The 23,102-nt window shown below is 38.6% G+C and overlaps 1 protein-coding gene across 18 annotated transcripts in view; it reads right to left on the minus strand.

Annotated features, from left to right (window-relative positions):
• CAMK2D (calcium/calmodulin dependent protein kinase II delta) overlaps positions 1 to 23,102 on the minus strand; it is a 292,308-nt gene that overhangs the window by 47,912 nt on the left and 221,294 nt on the right. For 4 of the 18 annotated variants that reach the window (XM_050944435.1, XM_050944434.1, XM_050944450.1 and 1 more), the window contains exons 14-17: positions 22,277 to 22,309; positions 17,348 to 17,407; positions 15,691 to 15,732; positions 12,953 to 13,001 (exon numbers count right to left, since the gene is read on the minus strand). In XM_050944435.1, coding sequence (XP_050800392.1) covers positions 12,953 to 13,001; positions 15,691 to 15,732; positions 17,348 to 17,407; positions 22,277 to 22,309 — 184 coding nt within the window. The remainder of the gene's footprint in view (positions 1 to 12,952; positions 13,002 to 15,690; positions 15,733 to 17,347; positions 17,408 to 22,276; positions 22,310 to 23,102) is intronic. The other 14 variants (XM_050944437.1, XM_050944438.1, XM_050944436.1 and 11 more) reach the window with 4 other exon arrangements.

Raw genomic sequence — 23,102 nt, forward strand, 5'->3', positions numbered from 1 at the left:
AAGTCTCACACAGATTCATAGTGCTCACATATCTGTAATACTGTCTGTAAACACTCAAACTATGAAATAAACAAACAAATTAAAAGATTTGTTCATATCATAAGTTGAGTATACTCCACTGCATTTGGGTTGCTGCTCCATACGTGTGCAAATGGGTGGGTAGGGGAAGACCTATGTATATGTGCACAAGAGAAAGTCACAATCCTGCTGCTTGTTCAGTTTGTGCACAATGTAAAAAGAATGGGGCATGTTAAGTATCTTTAAGCACTTGTAACACTTTAAAGTGGGCTTGCCAGGTTAGGAGTGGGTCCAGCACATTTTTACATATGCTGCATCTCCAAAAATAAGCTGAGTGTAACTTCTCAGTGTGCTCTTCCCAGAATCCCCGAAGGCATCCTAACTACTTCTCTTCTCCATACGAAGAAAGTTTCCAGCCTTTGCCTCTGTGTGGTCAGCCTCTACAAATCCCTTGCAGTGGTAGTGACTACAAAAGTCACAATATATTAGCAAAATATGCTAGGTTATGAGACCTTGCATAATGTAAAGCTGCTGTTCTCTTGTCTCATTCTAGTAGTCAGAACAAGTGGGTCCTATCACCTTTAATCCATGATATAAAATAGCTTGAATATCACTTCAAGGGATAGAGGGAACAACGGGCACAGACAAAGGGGTGCTGCCAGGAGTAACCCTAGGAACAGAAGCAAACAAATATACTCAAACTGGCTGAAAGTTTATATTTGTTATTTAAATAAATAAATAAATAAATAAAAATACTCCCTATATTGGACTAAGTTTGTGTACTGTGTTAGGAGCAGGATGAGAATCATAGAATATCAGGGTTGGAAGGTTTGGAATATCAGGAGGTCATCTAGTCCAACCCCCTGCTCAAAGCAGGACCAATTCCCAACTAAATCATCCCAGCCAGGGTTGTCAAACCTGACTTTAAAAACCTCTAAGGAAGGACGTTTCACCACCTCCCTAGGTAACCCATTCCACTGCTTCACCAACCTCTTACTGAAAACATTCTTCCTAATATCCAATCTAAACCTCCCCCACTGCAATTTGAGACCATTACTCCTTGTTCTGTCATCAGCTACCACTGAGAACAGCCTAGATCGATTCTCTGTGGAACCCCTTTCAGGTATTTGAAAGCAGCTATCAAATCCCCCCTCATTTTTCTCTTCTGCAGACTAAACAATCCCAGTTCCCTCAGCCTCTCCTCATATGTCATGTGCTCCAGCCCCCTAATCATTTTGTTGCCCTCCTCTAGACGCTTTCCAATTTTTCCACATCCTTCCTGTAGTGTGGGGCCCAAAATTGGACACAGCACTCCAGATGAGGCCTCCTCATTGCTGAATAGAGGGGAAAGATCATGTCCCTTGATCTGCTGGCAATGCTCCTACTTATACAACCCCAAATGCTGTTCACCTTCTTGGCAACAAGGGCACACTGTTGACTCATATCCAGCTCCTTGTCCACTGTAACCCCAAGGTCCTTTTTTTGCAGAACTGCTGCCTAGCCAGTCGGTCCCTAGTCTATAGCAGTGCATGGGATTCTTCCGTCCTAAGTGCAGGACTCTGCACTTGTCCTTGTTGAACCTCATCAGATTTCTTTTGGCCCAATCCTCTAATTTGTCTAGGTCCCTCTGTTTCCTATCCCTACCCTCTAGCGTATCTACCACTCCTCCCAGTTTAGTGTCATCTGCAAACTTGCTGAGGGTGCAATCCACACCAACTTCCAGATTAATAGTGAAGATATTGAACAAAACCAGCCCCAGGGCCGACCCTTGGGACACTCTGTTTGGTACTGGCTGCCAACTAGACATGGAGCCATTGATCACTAAATGTTGAGCCCAATGATCTAGCCAGCTTTCTATCCACCTTATAGTCCATTCATCCAGCCCATACTTCTTTAACTTGCTGGCAAGAATACTGTGGGAGACGGTATCAAAAGCTTTGCTAAAGTCAAGGAATAACATGCCCACTGCTTTCTCCTCATCCACAGAGCCAGTTATCTCATCATAGAAGGCAATTAGGTTAGTCAGGCATGACTTGACGTTGGTGAATCCATGCTGATTGTTCCTGATCACTTTCCTCTCCTCTAAGTGCTTCAAAATTGATTCCTTGAGGACTTGCTCCATGATTTTTCCAGGGACTGAGGTGAGGCTGACTGGCCTGTAGTTCCCCGGATTCTCCTTCTTCACTTTTTAAAAGATGGGCACTACATTAGCCTTTTTCCAGGGATCCGGGACCTCCCCTGATTGCCATGAATTTTCAAAGATAATGGCCAATGGCTCTGCAATCACATCAGCCAACTCCTTTAGCACCTTTCGGATGCAGTACATTTAGCCCCATGGACTTTGTGCTCGTCCAGCTTTTCTAAATAGTCCTGAGTCACTTCTTTCTCAGGAATGATACCTGCCGCATCTAATAGGAACTTGTACAGTATTCCTGAACAGACTGATGCTAAACAATGGGGAAAATAAAATCAGAAGAGGATTCCTCAAGTCACTGCTTCCATTCAGAACTCTTCATAATCTGCCCCAATATATATATATCTGATCAGTATTCAACTGGAACAAACAAGCAAACTTTTATTCCTGCACTGTAATTAATTGGCAAAATGTTAGAGTCCCTCCAGCAGCAATGATAATGAAACATGGACATTTTAAAATTCTTCATTTTCAATCAACAATAAATCAGCTCCAGTTAGATCAGCTATTCCACATATTTATTCTCCATCAAATTATTAAATGGTATTTTGCATTTTGTATCTCAACAGCCTCAGTGACAATAATATTCTTCATTATCCTTTTGGGGCAAGAGCGATAAGTGGGTCCACAACAGCGTCACTAAAATGTAGGAATCAATAGTGCCTAACAGAGACAACTCTCAGTAAAGGGTTGTGCCAAATTGGGAATTTGGGGAGCAACTGTGACTCAGAGAGGCACAATGCTTCCTGGAACTCCCCAACATGCAGAGAGGCTTGTCTCTTCACAGATACAGCTTTCACTTTCCCTGCACACTCACCTCCTTCCTGCCCACTATGTGGTGATTACACCTACAGGGGCACAAGGAGGGAGGAGACTCCACACTCTGGGCAGGGGACTCAGGAACAGCAAATGGGCCAGCCACTGTCTGCAGGCACAGTCATCTTGTGCTTTCTCCACCACATGTAAAGGTACTGACTAGACTTTGTGTAGCAGCATTATTGAGGTGTTTCAGATATTTATTGTTCTCCCTTGAGAAGACTGCTTTGTGACTCCTGATAACACTTTTGTAATTAAGGTCATTAACAGGAGTTCTCTTATGTCCTTCAGCCAATTTTCCACTTTTCTCCTTAATTTAACCAGGACACAGATGATAGGCATCTAGGGCTTGACTTCTATGGGAGCAGGCGCAATGGAGACCATTCCAAGGACAGGACAGCTTAAAAAATAAACAGCTATCAAGCCCTTGCTGCTCTGCCTAACAATTTTGCTGCTTAGTTTCTATTGCATTTGTTAACTGCTCAGTAGCAGAACCAGAGCAGGACCACTCTCTCTTCTAATTGTTATCCTTCCTATCAGGAAACAGTGAGTATAAAGAGTATATAAACGTTTGTTTATATGGTTGTTTAATATCAAAATTAACAATCTTAAGCAAAACATTTTTTTAATTTACATTCTCTTTTAACTACATTCCTGGATGAGCTAAATTTCAAACAAACTTTTATAGCTAAATTATAAACCCAAGAAAATATGGGTGTATTATATGGTATTATCTCTAATCATCAACTTGGCATTATTTCTAATAGTGCCGAGGCTCAACTATAATTAAATTATACAGTTAATGAGGTTAGTTGCTAAACTACACAGAATGGTTTGAAGGAGGATATTATGAATAAAAGTAAATTACACAACAACTATTTTTCTTCACATCAATTGCAGATAAACTTAATTGTTCTTCAAGCTATTGCTTTCCATTAACTGAAATCATTATCATTATGCTGTTTTTTAAACTGAGAAGTTACTGGTTGCTAATATACCTGAAACATGTTCAAGTCAAGGTAAATCACACACTGAAATTTTGAGAACAGAAGGCAACATCAGTGACTTAATTAAAGTTAGTTCTAGATCATATACTACTAAAAAGCATAATCTACAGTTAGATTGTAACTAGCTATGCATGTGTGTGAAACTGAGGGGAAGAGAGCACAGGAAATCTGCTCCCCACCCCTCGTACAATGAATGAAAAAATTTACCCAAGTGCAGAGGGCCAGCATAAGCCCTATGAACCACTTGAGCAGTTCTAGTCTCTCCAGATGTAGTGGAAAAAGGAGTGGAGAGAACAATAGGCAGTGTTAACACAGCTGAGCAGGCATAAGGAGTACACATGGTGAAACCTTTCCAATATAGTAGGAGGGGTCACCCTCCCATGGGTACTCAACAAAGTTTATAATGCCTCATGCTAGGACAAAGCACATCCCTGCCTCTCCTACTGAGTGGTTGTGGCTTTACAGTCACAATCTAGTATTCAGTGAAACTCTGAGGACATTTGTCCTGGTTTTGATTAGGACTATCACTCCCTTGACAAGTGAGGGGTTAACTGTAACAAACTTCCCAAGATCCCGTTTACTGGTACAGCTAGTATCAAGTTATCTGCATTTTTGGAATCTCATTGTAGTCTGAAAAGTCGCTATGTGAAAAAGGCACATCTTGTTAGGTTTTACATCTGCTCCATGTGCATACAGAATTGTATCTGTTGCCTTCAATGACTAACAACTTCTTAATACTTTGTTTCCTGTGTTTTACCTGCAAAGTCAACACAGCTAAGAGTGAGCGAGCTATGGATTCATCTGGGAGAGAATGGATAATATTCCTTCTTACAAATCATCAGCACAATTGTTTTCTAAGTTCCAATTCTAGTGCTAACAAGTTATACTTAGGGGATCTCATTGTTTTCTTGAAGGCAATGAGGTTCCACAAGCACCAGTGATGAGATAATTTTCTTACTGGTGATGTTGCCTGAGAAGAAAATAACCAACCTTGATTTTCAGGTTTATTTTGCAAGGCTGAGAGTTAGAAAAAAAATGCATCTTTTTCACTTGTAAAACCTACATATTTGGTATTAGAGAGGCAAGGTGGCTATTTGAGAGCCACCTTGTCTCTCTAATATCCTGTAACCAACACAGCTGTTACAACATTGCATACATATTTGGCATGGAAGTAAATGTGAAATGAAAAATGGGGACTCCATAATACACTTTTTACAGAAGCAAAACCACACTTCAAGAAAATGGATTTAACGTATTCCAAAATTAAGTGTTAATTTTGGCTTTCTAAAATATCTCCTACTAGAGTATCTACTATAATTTCCATAGTCTCTGCAAGTATTTTTTTTTATCATGACTAAAGCAAAAACAATAAAACTACATGGACCAGGAGAACAATTTGAAAAGTGACACCATGGAAGTGAGAATTTCCCTATTTTGAACATGCCTTCTGATGAAGTTCAAGAGTATTTTTATGGCTTTTTTACATACTGCCCTTTCTTCTGCCAGCTCTTCCCTACATACCTACCGTGCCCTCATACACTTGTTTTGTGTGCTACAGATATCTGAAACACCCCAAGACCCACATAGAAAAACATGGGGCTTTGTTTTTTATTCACATTTAATGTCATGTGATGACCAACTTGTGTTATCTGTATTAACCCAACAACTTTTTTCAGGGATCTCTCTCTTTTAGAAACAGTGAGACTATTAAAAACAAAATCTAAATATAGTACTTCATTCAAGCCTCTTCTTTATTTTCAAGCGGACAGTGACATACTAAGCAAAACTGTACAATTGGAATTTTCTGTAGCTATACTGGTTCCTGAAATAACAGGGCAAAAGGAACTTCTCTATTCTGCATTACAAGTCGATAACTAGATTGCTCAGCCATCTCCGACTACTGCATCGAGGGTAGTATGATGTTCATCCTCCAATCTTCTAACTGTGCTCTTCTCCACCATGTGCGTGACCATCTGCATCCCTACCACACAATCAGATGGTGAAGATTGGGCTAAGACACTATACCACAGTCATACTCTGAGGATTGGGCTAAACCAAATTTCTGCATTGTGGCAGCCACTCTGCCTTCTCCTCTCAGCAGTCTGTTAAGACTAGTCCATGATCTACATTTAAGGTAGCAAATAAGTAGATCTAAATCAGTGCTTCTAAAGTTTGCCAGCATGCCTGCCTTTCTGTTCCAGAGTAGCTGCCATTCTATGAAGAAATAGCATTTGGCCCTAATGTGCCACTGTTCATCTGAGATGGGCACTGGGCTGGTAGCATGAGACATTTTCCCTATGCTAAGAATTTTCCCTATGTTAAAAGGGAGGTTTATTCCTGTTTTTTGTAAATCTAAAGTTTTGCCTAGAGGGGAATCCTCTGTGTTTTAACTCTTACTACCCTGTAAAATTATCTTCCATCCTGATTTTAAAGAGGTGTTTCTTTTACTTTTTTCTTTATAATAAAGTTCTGTTTTTAAGAACCTGATGGGTTTTTAGGACACTAAAAACCCAAGGGTCTGGTCTGTGCTCACCTTGTCTACCTATTTGGTTGGTATATTATTCTCAAGACTCCCCAGGAAATATCTAAACTAAGCATCTAATACTGCAGAAATACTAAGTAATAGCAAAGAAATGTGTTAGGTTATCTTCTGTTTTAGCTTGTAAATATTCCCTGTGCTAAGAAGGGTTATCCCTGTTTTTGTAACTTTAAAGTTTTGCCTAGAGGGGAAATCCTCTGATTTTACAGAAGTGATTCTTTTACCTCTTTTTTTAATTAAAATTCTTCTTTTAAGAACCTGATTGATTTTTCATTGTTCTTAAGATCCAAGGGTTTGGATCTGTGTTCACCTTTACCAATTGGTGATGATATTATTCTCAAGCCTTCCCCAGGAAAGGGGATGCAGGGCTTGGGGAGAATATTTTGGGGGAATAGGACTCCAAGTGGTCCTTTTCCTGATTCTTTGTCTAAATCACTTGGTGGTGGCAGCATACAGTTCAAGGCAAAGTGGAATTTGTGTCTTGGGAAAGTTTTTAACCTAAGCTGGTAAAAATAAGCTTAGGGGGTCTTTCATGCAGGGCCCCACATCTGTACCCCAGAGTTCAGAGTGGAGAAGGAACCCTGACACAGGTGTAGGTGTTTTCTTCTGGAAGTGTAGATCTTCTGATAGGAAGTATGGGTTTCTTATTTGTACCTGTTGTCAGATTTGTATTCAGCAAGTTGTTTTCATTCATCATAATCTTCCACAGTTTTATGGGAGCTATATGTGCCACCACATATAAATCGGATGTTAAAGTACGGTGAAGACAACCACTAATGATGTGTGGTTGTGTTCATCTCCGAATCAATGAGATGCATATGCCAACTTCTGCCCCAAACTGTTGCATTCTACTCCACTGATGCGAGAATACCAGCACAGGACTGAGGTGAGTAAACATTTGCCTCGGCTTCCAGGAGGTTCCTGCTAGCCTCTGGATCAAGATAGTGCAGGAAGTAAACTTTTACTTTAAATGTTCTAAATGGGACTAGTATGTTAGGCCAAGGTCCAATTTGACTGCTAAGTTAGTGACCTCTGGCTGGAAAGGGAGTGAACGATCCTCAACACAAAAACTGTAAGGGGCCGATTGGCCAGGCAATTATTCAGATGGAAGGTTGCAGCCACCTTCTTAAGATTCATTTAGTGCAAGTCTCCACTGATGAAGCTAAGTAGCCAGAGCGTTCATGTCCCTGCTGAATCACTCTTCGATATTTTGTAGATTACTACCCATGTTGGTAGGTCATAAGTATATATGTTGACCAGGAGAGGCACTAGAATGGATCCTTGCAGGAGCGCATTACGAAGACTCCAAAGCCAAATGACAGTCTCCAGCTTGCAAGATGAAGCTCCATTTTGTTATTTCCATGATGAACTACACAATAGGCTTACAGGAAATAGTCTGCAGAAACTTAGTGGTCAGCCCCACATGTTAGACAGTATTAAATGGAGCTGACATGTCTGCCAGAATGGCGCAAAGGCATGTTCAATATCTTGTGTTAGGCGAATGACTTGATCTAGGTGCACCATCTGTCAGGCTCTAGGCAGTCAGGCTTGGTGGTTGGAGTGGTGGTTGAGGACGGGTACCAAGAGTCAAAGCTGGACGCAGAGTCAGGACCAGCTGAGGGCAATGTTAAACCAGGATCCACGGACGGGCCATGGATAAGACCTGGGGTCAGAGTCCATAGATAAGCCAAATCAGGATTATAGTCGGAGTCCGGATGTAGATCGAAGCAGGGCTGGAGTCAGTCCAATGGTCTAGGAGGGAGAAGGCAGCTGCAGAGCTGGAGTGGGTCAGAAACATGGCTGGAGCAAGGTTGGAATAGGGTACAGACAGTCTGAAGTGGGCTGGAACAAGGCTTGGGCAAGACTGGGGCAGAAACAGGGATAGGATTGAAGGCAAGCTCGAACCTTAGGGCACCTGTAACACTGTGAGGCAGCAGGAGAGTTCCTAGCTGAGTGGTGCTGTTGAACAGATTAAGGTTGTGTCTACACTGCCACTTTCAGCGCTAAAACTTTAGTCATTCAGGGGTGTGAAAAAACACTCCCGAGGGACAAAAGTTTTATCATGGAAAGTGCCAGTATAGACAGTGCTTTATCGCTGGGAACCCGGCTCTCAGTGATAAAGCTACCATCACTCGTTCAGGGTGGTTTTTTGTTTTTGTTTTTAATTGCTGGGAGAGTTCTCCTTCGACAATAAAATGTGTCTACACTGCCCATGTCACAAAGCTGCTGCGGCTGCACTGTAACGTTGGCAGTGTAGACATACCCTAACTTGCAGTGAGAGTGAAATACCTGTGCCTGGGGGGTAATCTGACCTAGGCCCTGCTCAGGGATAGGCATGCCTGAGTGAAAAGTCAATGCAGGCTCTGCTTTGAGGGATAAGTCGGTGTAGTTGTATTGCCCCAGCATGCTTTTGAGATGAGTCACTGAAGGCTCTCCTGGAGGGGTGAGTCTTTGTAACTGAGTGAACAGCCCTGGTCTGTTTACGGGTTTGCCTTACATTCTCCTTGTCTGAAATCAGCCTGAACAAAGGGCAGTTGTGGCTCAATAACCTCACTGATGTGCATCAGAATCAGACTCTCAGAATCATAAACTTGTATGTAACACAATGGAGAGAGATGGGTCAATGGCTCTTAAAATCTTCCAGTGGTTTTCCTGGTTTTAGAATGGCTACGACCTTTGCCCTGTGCCACATTTTTGGGATGCAGTTGTCCTGGAATCATCAGTTAAGGAATTTGAGCAGCAAGCTTTTGGGCCTAGGTGAAGAAGGAACTCATGTATTATCCAGGCCACTGAGGGAGGTGTCTACTGCCTTCCTGTGACATTCCCATGAATAGTGCACAGCAAAATGAAAGTCAATGAAGTGTTGAACACAGGCAAAGAGCAAAATGAACTGCATTTTAATGCACACATTTTGAGTCTGAAAAGGTCTCTTCAAGTGTCAACTTGCTCAGTGGAGCAAACAGAGCAGCGTACGATTATGAATATGATTTTGAGCTTTTACAGCATCTGTGGTTAATTCTGGATAGTTTATTGCCCTCCCCCCCACTATATTAAAAGCAAATATTTATACTACAGTAGCATCCAAAAGCTCCAATTGGGATTGGAGTCCTATTGTGTTGAATACTGTACAAACACACTATAGAAAATCCATGCCCTGAAAGGTTTGTAATCCTAAACACATCTAATGGTTCATTTACACTGTAAATGACTACAATAAATGGATCCAAAGCACCTGCAGGAAATAATGGAAGCATTTACATTGCCACAGTCGTCTTAATATTTCCAAATTTATTCATTTTTGATAGTAATGGGGAATCAAAGGAACTGCACCAACAGTGTAGCACGGATCAAAAAAACAAACAAAAACACTCCAAACTTACCTTACTGCAAATGACAATGCTTTCCAAAATTAAATTTCATTAAATTTAATTTAATTTAAATTTGAGAAGAAATTCTAAATCTCACTTTCCGACCCTCTGCTGCTTTGGAGGAAAAAGCAATGCATGGTTTGTTGGAACTAACCAGTATTTTTCAGAGAAATTTGTTTAGCTGTCTTTCAAAGCAGAGAACGTGAAATATTTTGCTACATTAATATGTGGATGAAAGCTTGCAAACTGGCTTATTTTTGTATTTGCACAAAGTTACATAGAGACATTTAATTGTGATCATCTCCAGTGCCTGATTTTGAAATGTCAAGATTAACTGGCTGTTTAAAAATAGTTTCCCCATTATTCTTTTGCTCAGTAATTGGGAACAAAAATATTATTAATAATGAGATTGTGCTGCAAAAGGTGTGATCGCACACTGTGCCAGGTGTTCTTCTGATAGCCTTTTACTTAAATAAAAGGAAAAATTAAATAAAGGTTTGACGGCTTCATTGCCCATTTGTTTATTAGGCCTTCTGATGAGGCTTTCGGTAATACCTGTTTGAGAGGAACTGGGCTGGTGAGATCACAAGAACTTGCAGGAACCAAAATACCTTGGAGTCATCAGGTAAGCTTGGATAGTTCCATCTGCTTTGCACAGCGGGTGGTAATTCATTGAGTTCAGCCTAATATATTCAGGCAGCTCTGAATGCTGGATAGTTCCAATTACATTTTTAAGGTAGGTGTGTAACCTTACCTTTAACGGTGAAGCACACCCCTTGGGGGTGGGGAAAGAAAGGCATAAAGGATTAGCCAGAAAGTTAGGCAGCAGACAGTCCTCCCATTTTTCTCCAGAGGATCAGCTTTCATTGGGGAAAAAAATATGTCCAGCTATTACATTTGCACAGAAAACCTTCAGTACATGAAGGTGAGCTTAACCAATTGTCTTCCTGCGTTTGCAGGGAGCCTGAAACAATCGCTCTGAAGTGTGAACTGCCTCATTCCTTTCAGTGGGAGCTAACTCAAATGATACTTTAAACATCAACATTGCTAACTAATTCATTGCTCAAAGCACGTAAGAAAGGAAAGGAAAGAAAGTTACTTAGTTAATCAGTACCATTTGGATAGTGGAGGAAATTTACCCCAGGTTATATGGACAGGCACCTTATGTTTATGTTCCCCCTTCCTTATGGGACATGGGGCTGGATTATCTGTTAGTATCAGGTTGCTACACTTCATTCCATCAATTCCACAATATTTCAGGGACTGGGCACTGATGGACCTGTCATCATCCTCTTTTTTTATAACTAAGTTTTTCTCTGGAGACTACATAGGTATTTCTATCTATCTATCTGTTTGAGATGAATGATCCCGTTGAAGTGATAATATACCAAACCATACAACACTGCTTAGCAGGAGAAGATTGTTACTTGAACTCTGGGATACGATTTTATAGCACACAAAATAAAAGTGAAACAGAAGCTCATTAAACAAAAGAACGCTGTCTAAAATAGACAACATATAGGATATCACCAGGTTACTGATGTTCATTTGAATGCCAGCTCATAAACAATGGAGTGTCCTACTAAAGAACTATCTTATCTTGCATTTCTTATTACATTTCTGACTTAGAGATACTCATGAGTCCTAAAGCATTACATTATCAGTCCCTTACTCTGGCAACACCAGTTACTTTATCAAGCAAGGATATTGCATGCTCCACTATCCAGAAATAAAACAACAGTTTACCAAACATGACTTGAGCAACTGCATCCACTGAATCTGTTTCATATTCTAAAATGTTCTCTCACAGTCTTGAAGCTATTGAAAACTCCAGCATCTTAGAATCTATATTTTAATGCATATTTCTGTTAATAAACACTTTAATAGTGACAGCCACAGACATAACACTTCTAGTATAGTACAGTGCAAAACGAGCCCAGCACTCTAATGCAGGGGTGGGCAACCTGTCAGAAGTGGTGCGCCAAGTCTTCATTTATTCACTCTAATTTAAGGTTTTGTGTGCCGGTAATACATTTTAACGTTTTTGGAAGGTCTCTTTCTATAAGTCTATAATATATAACTAAACTATTGTTTATGTAAAATAAACAAGGTTTTTAAAATGTTTAAGAAACTTCATTTAAGCTTCATTTAAAATTAAATTAAAATGCAGAGCCTCCCAGACCTGAGCAGTGTGAGTGCCATAGGTTGCTTACCCCTGCTCTAATGGTTAATTAACTGAGAAATCTCCCTTGTTCTTACCACTTCCCCTCTTATTTTTCATCATGTCCCTTCTTATTCCTGTCTCTGTTTTGTGGATCCACTGTAGCTAAAATTTTGTACTTAAAGCTAAAAACTAATGTCTTGTATGAAACATATAATACATAAGCTGAATATGCCAGTTTTAAACTCACCAAATGTTATTAAAATAAGAATGAATAATGTCACAGCATAGAATTCAAAAAAAGAAAAAAAAACTAACTCCCCCCCCGATTACAAAATTAAGAAGGTTATTGTACAGAAAATTGAAAAGAAAAGAAAAAAGTGACTGAAGTTAAGACAATTATAGGGCCGGAATACAAGAGAAGCACACAAAAACACTGGCATCTGAACAGAAATGTTTTATAAATGCTGATCTGAAAAAATGCATTAAGAACACATGAAGCAAGCAAACAAAAAAATTCAAATCATCATATACAAAATGAAATTTAAAATAATATTAAATGTCATTAGTTTTTAAATCTACACTTACTACTGCCATAACTATAATTTTAAATTAGAAACTTCCTTATTCCAAATTGCTACAGAAACAGTACATGTAAAAGTCAGACTATCAAAGTCAGAACTTAACATATAGAACTTCAGCAATGAACATGATTTTCAAAAATAATAGTACGTTCTCCTTGGATTACTTCGGAACTCCCTCCATCTGACACATTGACAAAAGTTAATAAAACCTACTGAAATGTATTGCATGTAGCCATGATTTTGCCTTTCCAACTGTTAATCATACCTTTCACATCTTCATCTTCAATAGTTGTATTGGAACTTTCTGTTGACTCCTGTTGAGAAGTAAATACAAGTGAAATGCATAAAATGACCCAGCATATTATTCATACACCTATGAAAATTACACTCGGTATTGTATAGATCATGCAAAGCCTTGAAGAAGGCTATGTGGATGTAATTCACAAACAAATGCCACAGGGATTGAGATGTTTGCACCTGAAACTACATGCCAATAATTTCCATCCATTTCAAAAGGGAACATTTTTATTAAACGTATTTCTGGCTGTCCAGTTTTTGAATGTCCATGGATGTATGGGGAAATATAAAAGTATCTTCAGGAAAATGAGTTAGCTTGTTGCCCTTTTTTTCATTTTCTATTAGACAAAGGATGTCTGAACTGTTATATGAATTACGTCAGCCAAATATTAGAACTTGCCATTTGAAGCTTAGTGAATATCAACTCTGTAAAATAAGTCATTCCATTTGAGCTTTTAAGTATAAAGTAAGGAGAATGCTGCATTTCAGAATTTACAGTAATTCTTCTGCTGATATAAGAAATGATGCAATAAACTGACTACCATTGATTTCAATAAGAATTGGGTCAAATCCATGACTATATTTTTATACTCTCCTTGTGCCAAAAATTTTGAAAGCGAGAGCAAGTTACTGGAGAGGCCCACAACAATGCTGCTTGATAATCTAAGGTATCTTTGAAGAAACATTCTTTAACGAAACAGCCACACAAAGGAATGACTTGTCCATCAGACAGTTGTATTGAAATCTTTGCAATGTTAAAAGGCAAGGCTACTTATCACAATTTTTATAAGATATTAGAAATGTGAAAAATTAGGGAGCACACTTAAAAGGACACTGTCAAAGCTAGTAGGCAAAAAATCTGACCTACTCTTTTTCTCCTAATTTTTTTTGTAGAAGATCTATTCTTTATGATTTGTAAAAATAAATGCTTTGTTGCAAATAAAAAAAGAAAAAGTCAGCAGCGAAAAACTCAAGAGTAAAAATACCTATAACAAGCCAGTTTACTTCTGAGATAGAGGGGAATAAAATAGGATTTGTTTCAAGCTTCCAAAGAGTTACTATACATATTAATTAATTAAATGAAAAATCCCAAATACCCTAACAGTGTCCTTTTGTCTACTATGATTTCACAATAACAAGTCAAAGAAAAGTTTCAGAATGGTTAATGCATTATTCAAATGTAAAAGAACAAAATTATGTGCATCAATAAACAAACCACTAATCAATCCACACATACAAACCAAGCTAAATAAACCAAATAAGCTTTTCCTGTTGTGAATGGGTGTTAGACTATTCACTTCACACAATGGACATATCATGCTCTATCATATATAGTATCTAGAAGAAAATAAAAACCACACACATACAAGCAGGAAACATCATGCACAAGCTCACACAAGAGATGTGGCCAGTAATATGGAAGCATCCACTCCAGTTGTCATGCAAAAATATTGTTTTTGCAGATAATGAAATTTGACAGTAACTTTCCCCATAAGTGGTTTTCCTGTCCATGTTATGACTTTTTGGGATATCTAAATTGCTATAAATATATAATAAAGTCAAGTAGATGTACTCATGCCAAAGAGCTCCAGTTTTTTGTTTCCCTTTGCTGGGCTTTAGTAAAGATTTGACTAAAATTAAAATACTGGCAGAATACTGCCTGTTAATAAAACATAGGAGATGAAATATGGACCAGGGGTGCAGAGAGTAGTTGGTACAGGAGTGAAATGAGCATCACAACTTATTCTTACTCACGAAGTATAAAATAAATAATCAAACGAAGAAGAGATATGACTACAATATGCACAGTTAACACTTTTTCCATGCTTGTGAAATGCCTGCATCTGATATTTTCCACTCAGACTCAATCCTTTGCAAATACAGTGTTGAGCGATCACAAGTAATTACACTAGATAAATGTGACAACAATTTTTTGGGAACTTTAAGTTCTCAGCATATCCATTTATATTTGTTTAAATAAGTGAAATCTGCATATGAAAACTAGGAACATGAATCACAAATGACAATATTCCCCAACCCTTTTCAAGTCCACACAGGGAGAAAAAATTACCACATTATAGAAACCAGACACCAAACACAACCATCACAGCACACAGAAGAAAATCAATGAGAAAAATGCATCAAATCAAGATTTATGAATTCAGAAGAGCTTCTTGTTACTTCAAGTGTTAGCTTCTTTTGAAACTGCAAGATGATGTTATGGAATAAGTCAAAAGTTCCATGCAGAAGACATGTCACAGTATGATGCATAAGCATGCTGAGAAACAGCAGATGGAAACGGCTCAAAATATGCCTTCATCTTTAGTGAAAGCTTCATACATAAGTCTTAAAAATAACCTCACTATAGTCTCTGTCTGAACACAATGTTCCTTTGTTTTTTTGAGAACTGAAAGTTCTTGCCTGAAGCAAGAGATGTACAACACACCATGGACCTGATTCCTCAGGGTGCTGAGCGCTCTCATTGCCTACAGACATCCACAGGAGCTGACGGAGCCAGCAGCCAGGCAGAAAGCATTCAGAGGGAACAAGTCACAGATGAATTAGGCCCAAGAGGCACCAGGTGCAACAGATCCAGGAATGAGATTTTCCTTACTAAACTCTGGGTAATGGGCACATTCTGGCTTAGAATAGTGGATGAAATGTGCACTTTGGAAATGCAAGATGGAGCTGATTCTTTCTGAATACCTTATTTCCATCAGGGTTGTGGATTACTGTAGTTTGGGGCTCCTGAGTGAGAACAAAATAAAGAGAAAAAACAGTTCCCATTGGTAAATACATTCACATTAGTGTGAAGGAGCACGAGAAGAGCCAACAGACAAGTGCTAAACAGTGACAAGAGCTAAAGCAAATGTTAACTGCTGCCAAAAGATGAAACAATGTCTCTAATAAAGATTCCTCGACTGGCAAGCCAGCAAGGTAGGCTACCTTACCTATTGCAGCGGCATGCAAAGACCTTATTCATGATCAACACACACACAGGGCTTTGAAGCTCTGGGGAGGCAGCTGAAGAGGCACTGAGTTTCACAATGTCTCATATCAGATACATTGTCCCTTTTTGTCTGATCCTGCTTTAGCTCAAAAATGGTGAACTATTTTAATTTAAAAAATAGTGTATGCTTATTATTATAGCAAAAATGAACACAAATCAAAATAAAGATGGGCTGAGCTGATTCAGAAAGATTTGGGTACCTCTAAACACAAACGGTGTTTGGAAGTACAGGGGTTATATCCAGTCTGTTGCCCATTTGAACAGCAGAGATACCAACTTTGATGGAAGTTCTTGATGCCATTTCAAAGTTTAACTCCCCTCTTGCTTCCCTTAAAATGCCAGTTAGCTGGCACAGGAACAAACTGCAGCAACTGTAACTTTTTAATGCACTCACAGAGCTCTGGGAATACCTGATGGAGTTGTGGACTCATGTACGTACCATAAAACCTGTAAACTACTCCTCTGAAATGACTTGACTTAATGCAGGCTTCCATGGGAGCTGCACATACAAAACTATGGGCAGAATTTGTCCTTATGTTTATATTAAAAGGCAGAAGCATTTCTTCAGAGGTATGTACCAAAATATATGAGAAGTAATACTGCTTAAATTTAGGTAATTAAATAGTAGCATGTGTGTTCGTAAGCCTTCCTCCATAGCATACTCTTAAGAAATGTGACTTACCAACAGAAGCAAGATTGTGACATAGAATATTCATGTACGCTGTCCTACTATTTAGTAATATTCCCCAAGCAGAACTTATTACTGAGTAATGCCTACTGCCGATGTAAAGTGGTACTATACAAAAAGCTTTATAGGACTAAGGTGCCTCTTGATCCCAGTAAGTGAAGCCTTGCAAAGTCCTGCTGGGTTGTCAGAGAATAGGGGGAATGAAAATCTGAATAAGGTCTAGTGTTGCCTAGCAATAATCCTGTTAGCTCTCCTTGATGTCAAAACTTGCATTAAGGCAAAAGAAAAGATAATAGATACAATTTAAAAAATAAGTCAGCATTTAAAAGCACTGAAACAACCATCAGCTGAAGAGCTAAGGGCAACATCAAGCGCATTCTATTTATTTTCTTACACTGCATGCAAAAAATTAAACTATTGCTACTAACGCTACCACACTACCATGTCCTGCTTTCGTGTCACATTTTCTATTTTATAAACATGTTGCTTCACAATAGACTTTCTCACAAAAAGAAAACAAAAAGTACAAACAACAAGAAAGAGAAAAATTGTTTCAAATGTTTAGAAAACAAAAAGAATAAAGGCAAAAACAAAAAAAAAAGAAAAACAAACAGAAAACAGTAAAGAACGTAAAGATAGGGCGAAAAGGAAGATTCCAGGTATACCAGCGCCGGGGTAGGAATATTTTCTTTGGGGCTGGTTACCACGTTGGTTTTGTTGTTTATCTGTAAGTATGCAGAAAATAGAAATAGACAAGCCTTAGAACTCTTGGTAGCTAGCATATCTATATCTCTCTATATAGAATATCTATATACAGATATAGATAGGGAAATAAAGAGTCACAGAAAGGTCAACTTGAAAAGAACACTGACAACAGATTTGATAACTGGCTATAGCTTCTCCCAAAGACGCTAGTGACAGTATTTTGGACTTGCTCAAGGAAGTTCTATATAAAGCACATGCAGTTTCAGCTCTGACACTTAGTGAATAAAGGATTTTTTAATAGTGGCTATAACCAGGTAATAGGAATTCACAATTAATATGGCTTTTGGAAAGAAAATACCTATATTTCCACTGTGATTTATTCACCAGTTTATGATCATGCAACAGTGTTAAAGTAATATACCATCATTTCACTTTATTTCTAGGAGGGTGTCACTAGGTTAAATGTCATTTTGTTTTCCATGGAAGGAATCTTCAGTGGTTCAAATGTATGTGCCATTTACACCCATATAAATCTGGAATTACTCCATGGAAATTGGTAACTCCAGATTTGTATGGGTGTCACTGAGGTCAGAATATGTACAGGTATGTTCACTTTGAGATTTTTTTCAATTAAGCATTTAGTATTTCAAATTAAAAACACACACATTTCATTTTCATTAAATGAAATAAACTAATTTGTTTGTTTTTAAAAACCTCAATACTATCATTTTCCATCTGGCTGCGCCTGCAGTAATACCTTTTGTTTACTGTACATTGGCTTTTCAGGCCACAGAGCCTAAATTAAGAGTATAACTTCCTGTACTGTAGCTTCCCAACACTACTATTTTTGGTCCTGATCCTGCAAACAGTTATATATGGGAGTAGTCTCAATGACTTCAAAACATGTAAGTCTTTGAAGGACTGGGCTTTTATTTGTTTAAAAAAAATTATTCCCTTCTCTTTCTTTCTTTCTCTCTACGTAAGACTTAGCAATTAATTTAAATTTCTCTTGATTCTTATACTCATTTTTAAAACCCACCTTCCATAACTGCACCTGTACAAACAGGTAGGTAAATATCACTGTGGTTGCAAAACTGAAGAGATTTTAAAAATCAAGCCCCAAATAAAGTTTTAATACCAACTGGAAAGCTGGTTTCAATTACAACTAAAGCTTGTTGGATTCGGTTGCTGTCAAACTATTTCCAATTAAAATTACTAGGATTTTTAAAAAATATTTTTGACCAGTTCTGCTTATAACTGCAACAGGTCAAAGCAGCAAAATGTAAGGTAGGCTATCACATACAGGGTTGGCATCATTTCTATCTGTCGGGTATAGTATCTCTACCACTCCACTGAGTCATTGCTCTGATACTGAAAACGTAAACATAAAATGGGAAAGAAATACAATAATGCAAATCCAGACTTCTCTTCTTTCACTGATGGACATTTTGTCAGTACTGAAGTAAAATTAACTACCACATTTAAAAAACAAAAGTCAAAAGCCCTTTGTGTCAGTCAGGCTGTTGGGGAATATTTTTCTTATATAAAAGTCTTTAGGAAACCCAAAATGTTGAAGACCTGAATAATATTACAAGAGAGTATAATGACATATATTAGCCTACCCCTAGACTAATGGTTCGAGCACTGGGCTGAGAACCAAGAATTTCTGAGTTCTACTTTCAGCTCATCAATCCCTCCATGACTTTAGGTAAATCACTTAATCTCTTTGTGAGATGGGGATAATGATATTTAAGCCATGTCTACACTTCAGATTTCCCCCAATTCTACCTCTGCACTAGTGCAATCCCTAGTACAGACTGATAAAGCTGCTGAGTAAGCTTTATTTGGGCAAATGTGCCCTAGGGGTGAAATCATGACCCCACTGAAATCAATGGAAGCTGCTGTAGTATTGATTTTAATTGTGCCAGGATTTCACCGGAGATGTTTGCATTGGTGGCTGCCCATCAGTTGCTGGAATCAGAGCAAATCTGGAACATAGCCAACGTCTTAGTTAGGACATATCTAGACTAGGGAACTCTGTTTTACTGTAACTAAATCCATGTAGTTAAGATGATGTAAATCCCTAATACAGACACACTGCTCTGGTGCAAAACGGGCTTGCACAGGAGTTCGCTTTATCCTCTAAGATACTGAAAGACACATGTCAAGCAGGGCAGTGTCTCTACATTAGGGACAATCTTGGCCAGCACTTAACTACCTTACAGGGATTTAGTAAGGAACAATTAATGATAGAAAATGTTACTACCTGCATTCCTTACTCAGGGAAAAAAACCCACTGAATTCAAGGAAATGTTTTTTTTGTTTTTTTAAAATTAAGACTACATAGATTAAGGAATAACAACAGTACACACAACAATGGACAATCATATTCTTTTTCTCTTGTAACAAGAGAAAAATCACTCTCCCAAGTTGTACAACCAAAAATGAATATTCATTGACAGTTTGGCCATCAAGAGAGAAGTAATCAAAGAGTAAAAGAACGAAGAAATGAACATATACAAAGTAAATATGAGGGAGGGAATGAAAGTTTCAACAGACTTCATACAGTCCTAATCAGCAACATCAGAAATCAAATAACACACCACAGAAGTGCTCGTCATGGAACACAAAACAGACAAAGGATAACCAAATTTCAAAGAGAATTTTGCCTGAGTAAGGAGAGCAGGATTGAGCCCATACTCCCCCTGGTCAAAATCCTATAAAAAACAAACAACAACATTCATTCCACTACCATTGAGAACTGAAGAATATATATTCAAGTCTACTAATGGTACATCACAAATAAAGAATTTACATTAGTACAAATGAAAAAGAGAGAATATATTGCATAGTCAAGTTATTTCATCAGTGTGAGCACAGCTTGGCTAAACACTTCCAAACTTAAAGAGAAATGGTAGGTTTTAAATATTTTAGATCACCTTTATTGCATTTATTTTAACAGAAAGGGGAAACTATTAAAAAAGAAAATCAGCATTTTCATACAAAATGATTAAGTGATTATGGAAAATTATTCTAAATTGGTGTACTTCTACTTGTTGTCAAGAAGGAAAACTTTTTTTTTTTTTTTACACTAAAATTGTGGTTGCCAGGAAACACCTTTTAACTTTGTAACAACCCTCTCACTCACTCTCTCAGAGCAAACAGTTGGGCAGGGCCATACAATCCCAAGTATTAATGTTTTTTATATATATTATAAAAAATAGTATAAAACTATGTCTCGGGATCTAAATCCTCCAAGCCAGTGGTTCTCAAAGCCGGTACGCCGCTTGTTATGGGAAAGCCCATGGCGGCCTGGTCAGTTTGTTTACCTGCTGCATCTGCAGGTTCGGCTGATAGCAGCTCCGACTGGCTGCGGTTTGCCTCTTCAGGCCAATGGGGGCTGCGGGAAAGGTGATCAGCACATCCCTTGGCCCGCGCTGCCTCCCGCTGCCCCCATTGGCCTGGAGCGGTGAACCGCGACCAGTGGGAGCGGCGATCGGCCGAACCTGTGGACGCGGCAGGTAAACAAACTGGCACAGCCCTCCAGGGGCTTTCCCATAACAAGCTGTGGACCAGCTTTGAGAACCACTGCTCCAAGCATTCTATGTGGTGTTTCAGCAGACTGTATGAGCTGGCACGCAGTATGTTTGGGATGCTGAAAATATCCCACTCTATCTGGTAAATGGCCTATACTTTTATATTAAAATAAACTGCTCTCTTGCATGAAACATTGTATCCAGCTAGATGATGATATAAGCCATTTACCAGACAGGTATTTTCTGCTTTTCAAGGGGAAGTCTGCTTGCCCGCGACAGTTGGAGGAAGTGGAACATTTGCTCCCTTCTACCTGGATCAGCAGTACAAAGGCACGGTGAAATGTCACCGGTGAGTAAGCTACCTCACCAGGATCACCACCATCATCCCAGAATTCAGAATCAATGCCAGTTAAACAGGAGGATGGTCAATGCCTGCCTGGGGACCCTGATGCTGGGGGAAGGGAGTCTATGTATTGGTTCTCAAGATGGGGGATCTGAGTTAGAGGTTGAGGAGGTCTTGGGATGAGGCTCTGGACTAGGAAGGAGGCTGGTTGGGGGACTGGAGAAGGGAATGAAGGCGGCATGTCTGCTGTGGCCTGTGCTTGTAGCTTGACATCCTGATGTGAGTCCAATGACACTAACCTCATTATTTGATTCTAAAAGTACAGCATCCTCAAAAAGAAAATAAACAACCATCCTTCCATTTGATTTCAAGGGACAATAAAAATATACAAATCAGGGTTTTGAAAATCACCTTAAAATGTCCTAAATACTGGATATGTACTCAGTTAAAGCTGGAATTTATTTATATATATATATATTTTTACAGAAGGAGCAGCAGGGGTAGAGAGGTGTCTCTTAATGGATTCCTGATGTTGAACCGTATTCATACTGTATGGGTAAAAGCTCTAGCAATTTCCCAAGTATTGCAATTTTTTATTTTTTTTCAAGTTTATATGTAAATAACTACACAGAGGGTAATGTCTCCATTACACTTATTACTATCCATTTATTATTTTAATGTTATTAGTTTTTAATACAAGGAGATTAAAAAAATCTTATTTGTTTAAACAGTCTTCCATAACTTTTTTAGTGTGCTAAAGACAGCTGCATTGGCCAATGTTACATCTACTTTTTTGTATTTATATTTCTATAGCTAAAAATCTTGCTTTAAAGAATTGCGGAACAATTAATTACAGATGGCATATAGCACTTCTTGGCTTAGAAGTCACAAGTTTTCATGTTAAAGGTCTTGTAGCTTCTCAAGTTATGTTAACAGATTAAATGCAATTATTTGATTTCTAAGTGTGAATGTTTCACAGGAGGAAAAATCTGGCAGATAAAGATCCTCACCATCATTTGAACACTCGAACTGGACTTCCTTTTCTGAATTGACCAGTCAGAGAGAAAAGGAAAAGAAGAAAATGTGACTGGTTGGATTGAAAATATCAATGCATGGAGTACAGTATATTTTTGTTTTCAAAAAGACAGCCTAAGCTGCAGTAGGGAAGGAAATACTTTTTTTGTAGGGGGAAGTTTCTACATGAAAAAAATGCTGAAAACAGACTCCCACGCAGGTAAACATTTCCCCCCTTGCTTCACATAACTGAGCAAGAAAATGGTAAACTGAAATGTCCTGAAAACCGCAAGTATCAGATCCCAACAAGTGTAATATTAGCAAACCATCAAGGATAATTCTCAGCAACATTGCTATCAAAAAGGAGGTACAGCAGATGCTATTATAAACCTGTAGGAAGAATGGTATTTATAAAAATACTAGCCTGACTGGAGTACATAAAATTCCTGCATTTCACAAAGACGTGTTAAGGAATCTGTATTGCAATGACCTAATCATACAGAATGACGTGCTTCTTCATCCTCTCTAAGATGCCCATTATTTGACTTTGTGTAACATTCAAGCTACAATGGATTCATTTTAAGAGCCTTAACATTTTTAAGTGTGAGAGAATGTGTGTGTGTGTAAGTGAGTAAAGGACAAATCTGCTGTGAATTGGAGTATTTAAGTAAGTAGCACTCTGTTAAAGAAAAGGAGGTTTAAACAGAAAACTAAAATTCAGGTCAAAGACACACTGCTGAGAAATGAGGCAGAACTGAGAAGAGAAGAAACGTTGCATTATCTAAGGAAAGCTGGGGTGCTTTATTTAGTCTTCAGAAATCC

This window comes from Gopherus flavomarginatus, chromosome 3 (genome assembly GCF_025201925.1).
Source record: "Gopherus flavomarginatus isolate rGopFla2 chromosome 3, rGopFla2.mat.asm, whole genome shotgun sequence".
Taxonomy (NCBI): Eukaryota; Metazoa; Chordata; order Testudines; family Testudinidae; genus Gopherus; species Gopherus flavomarginatus.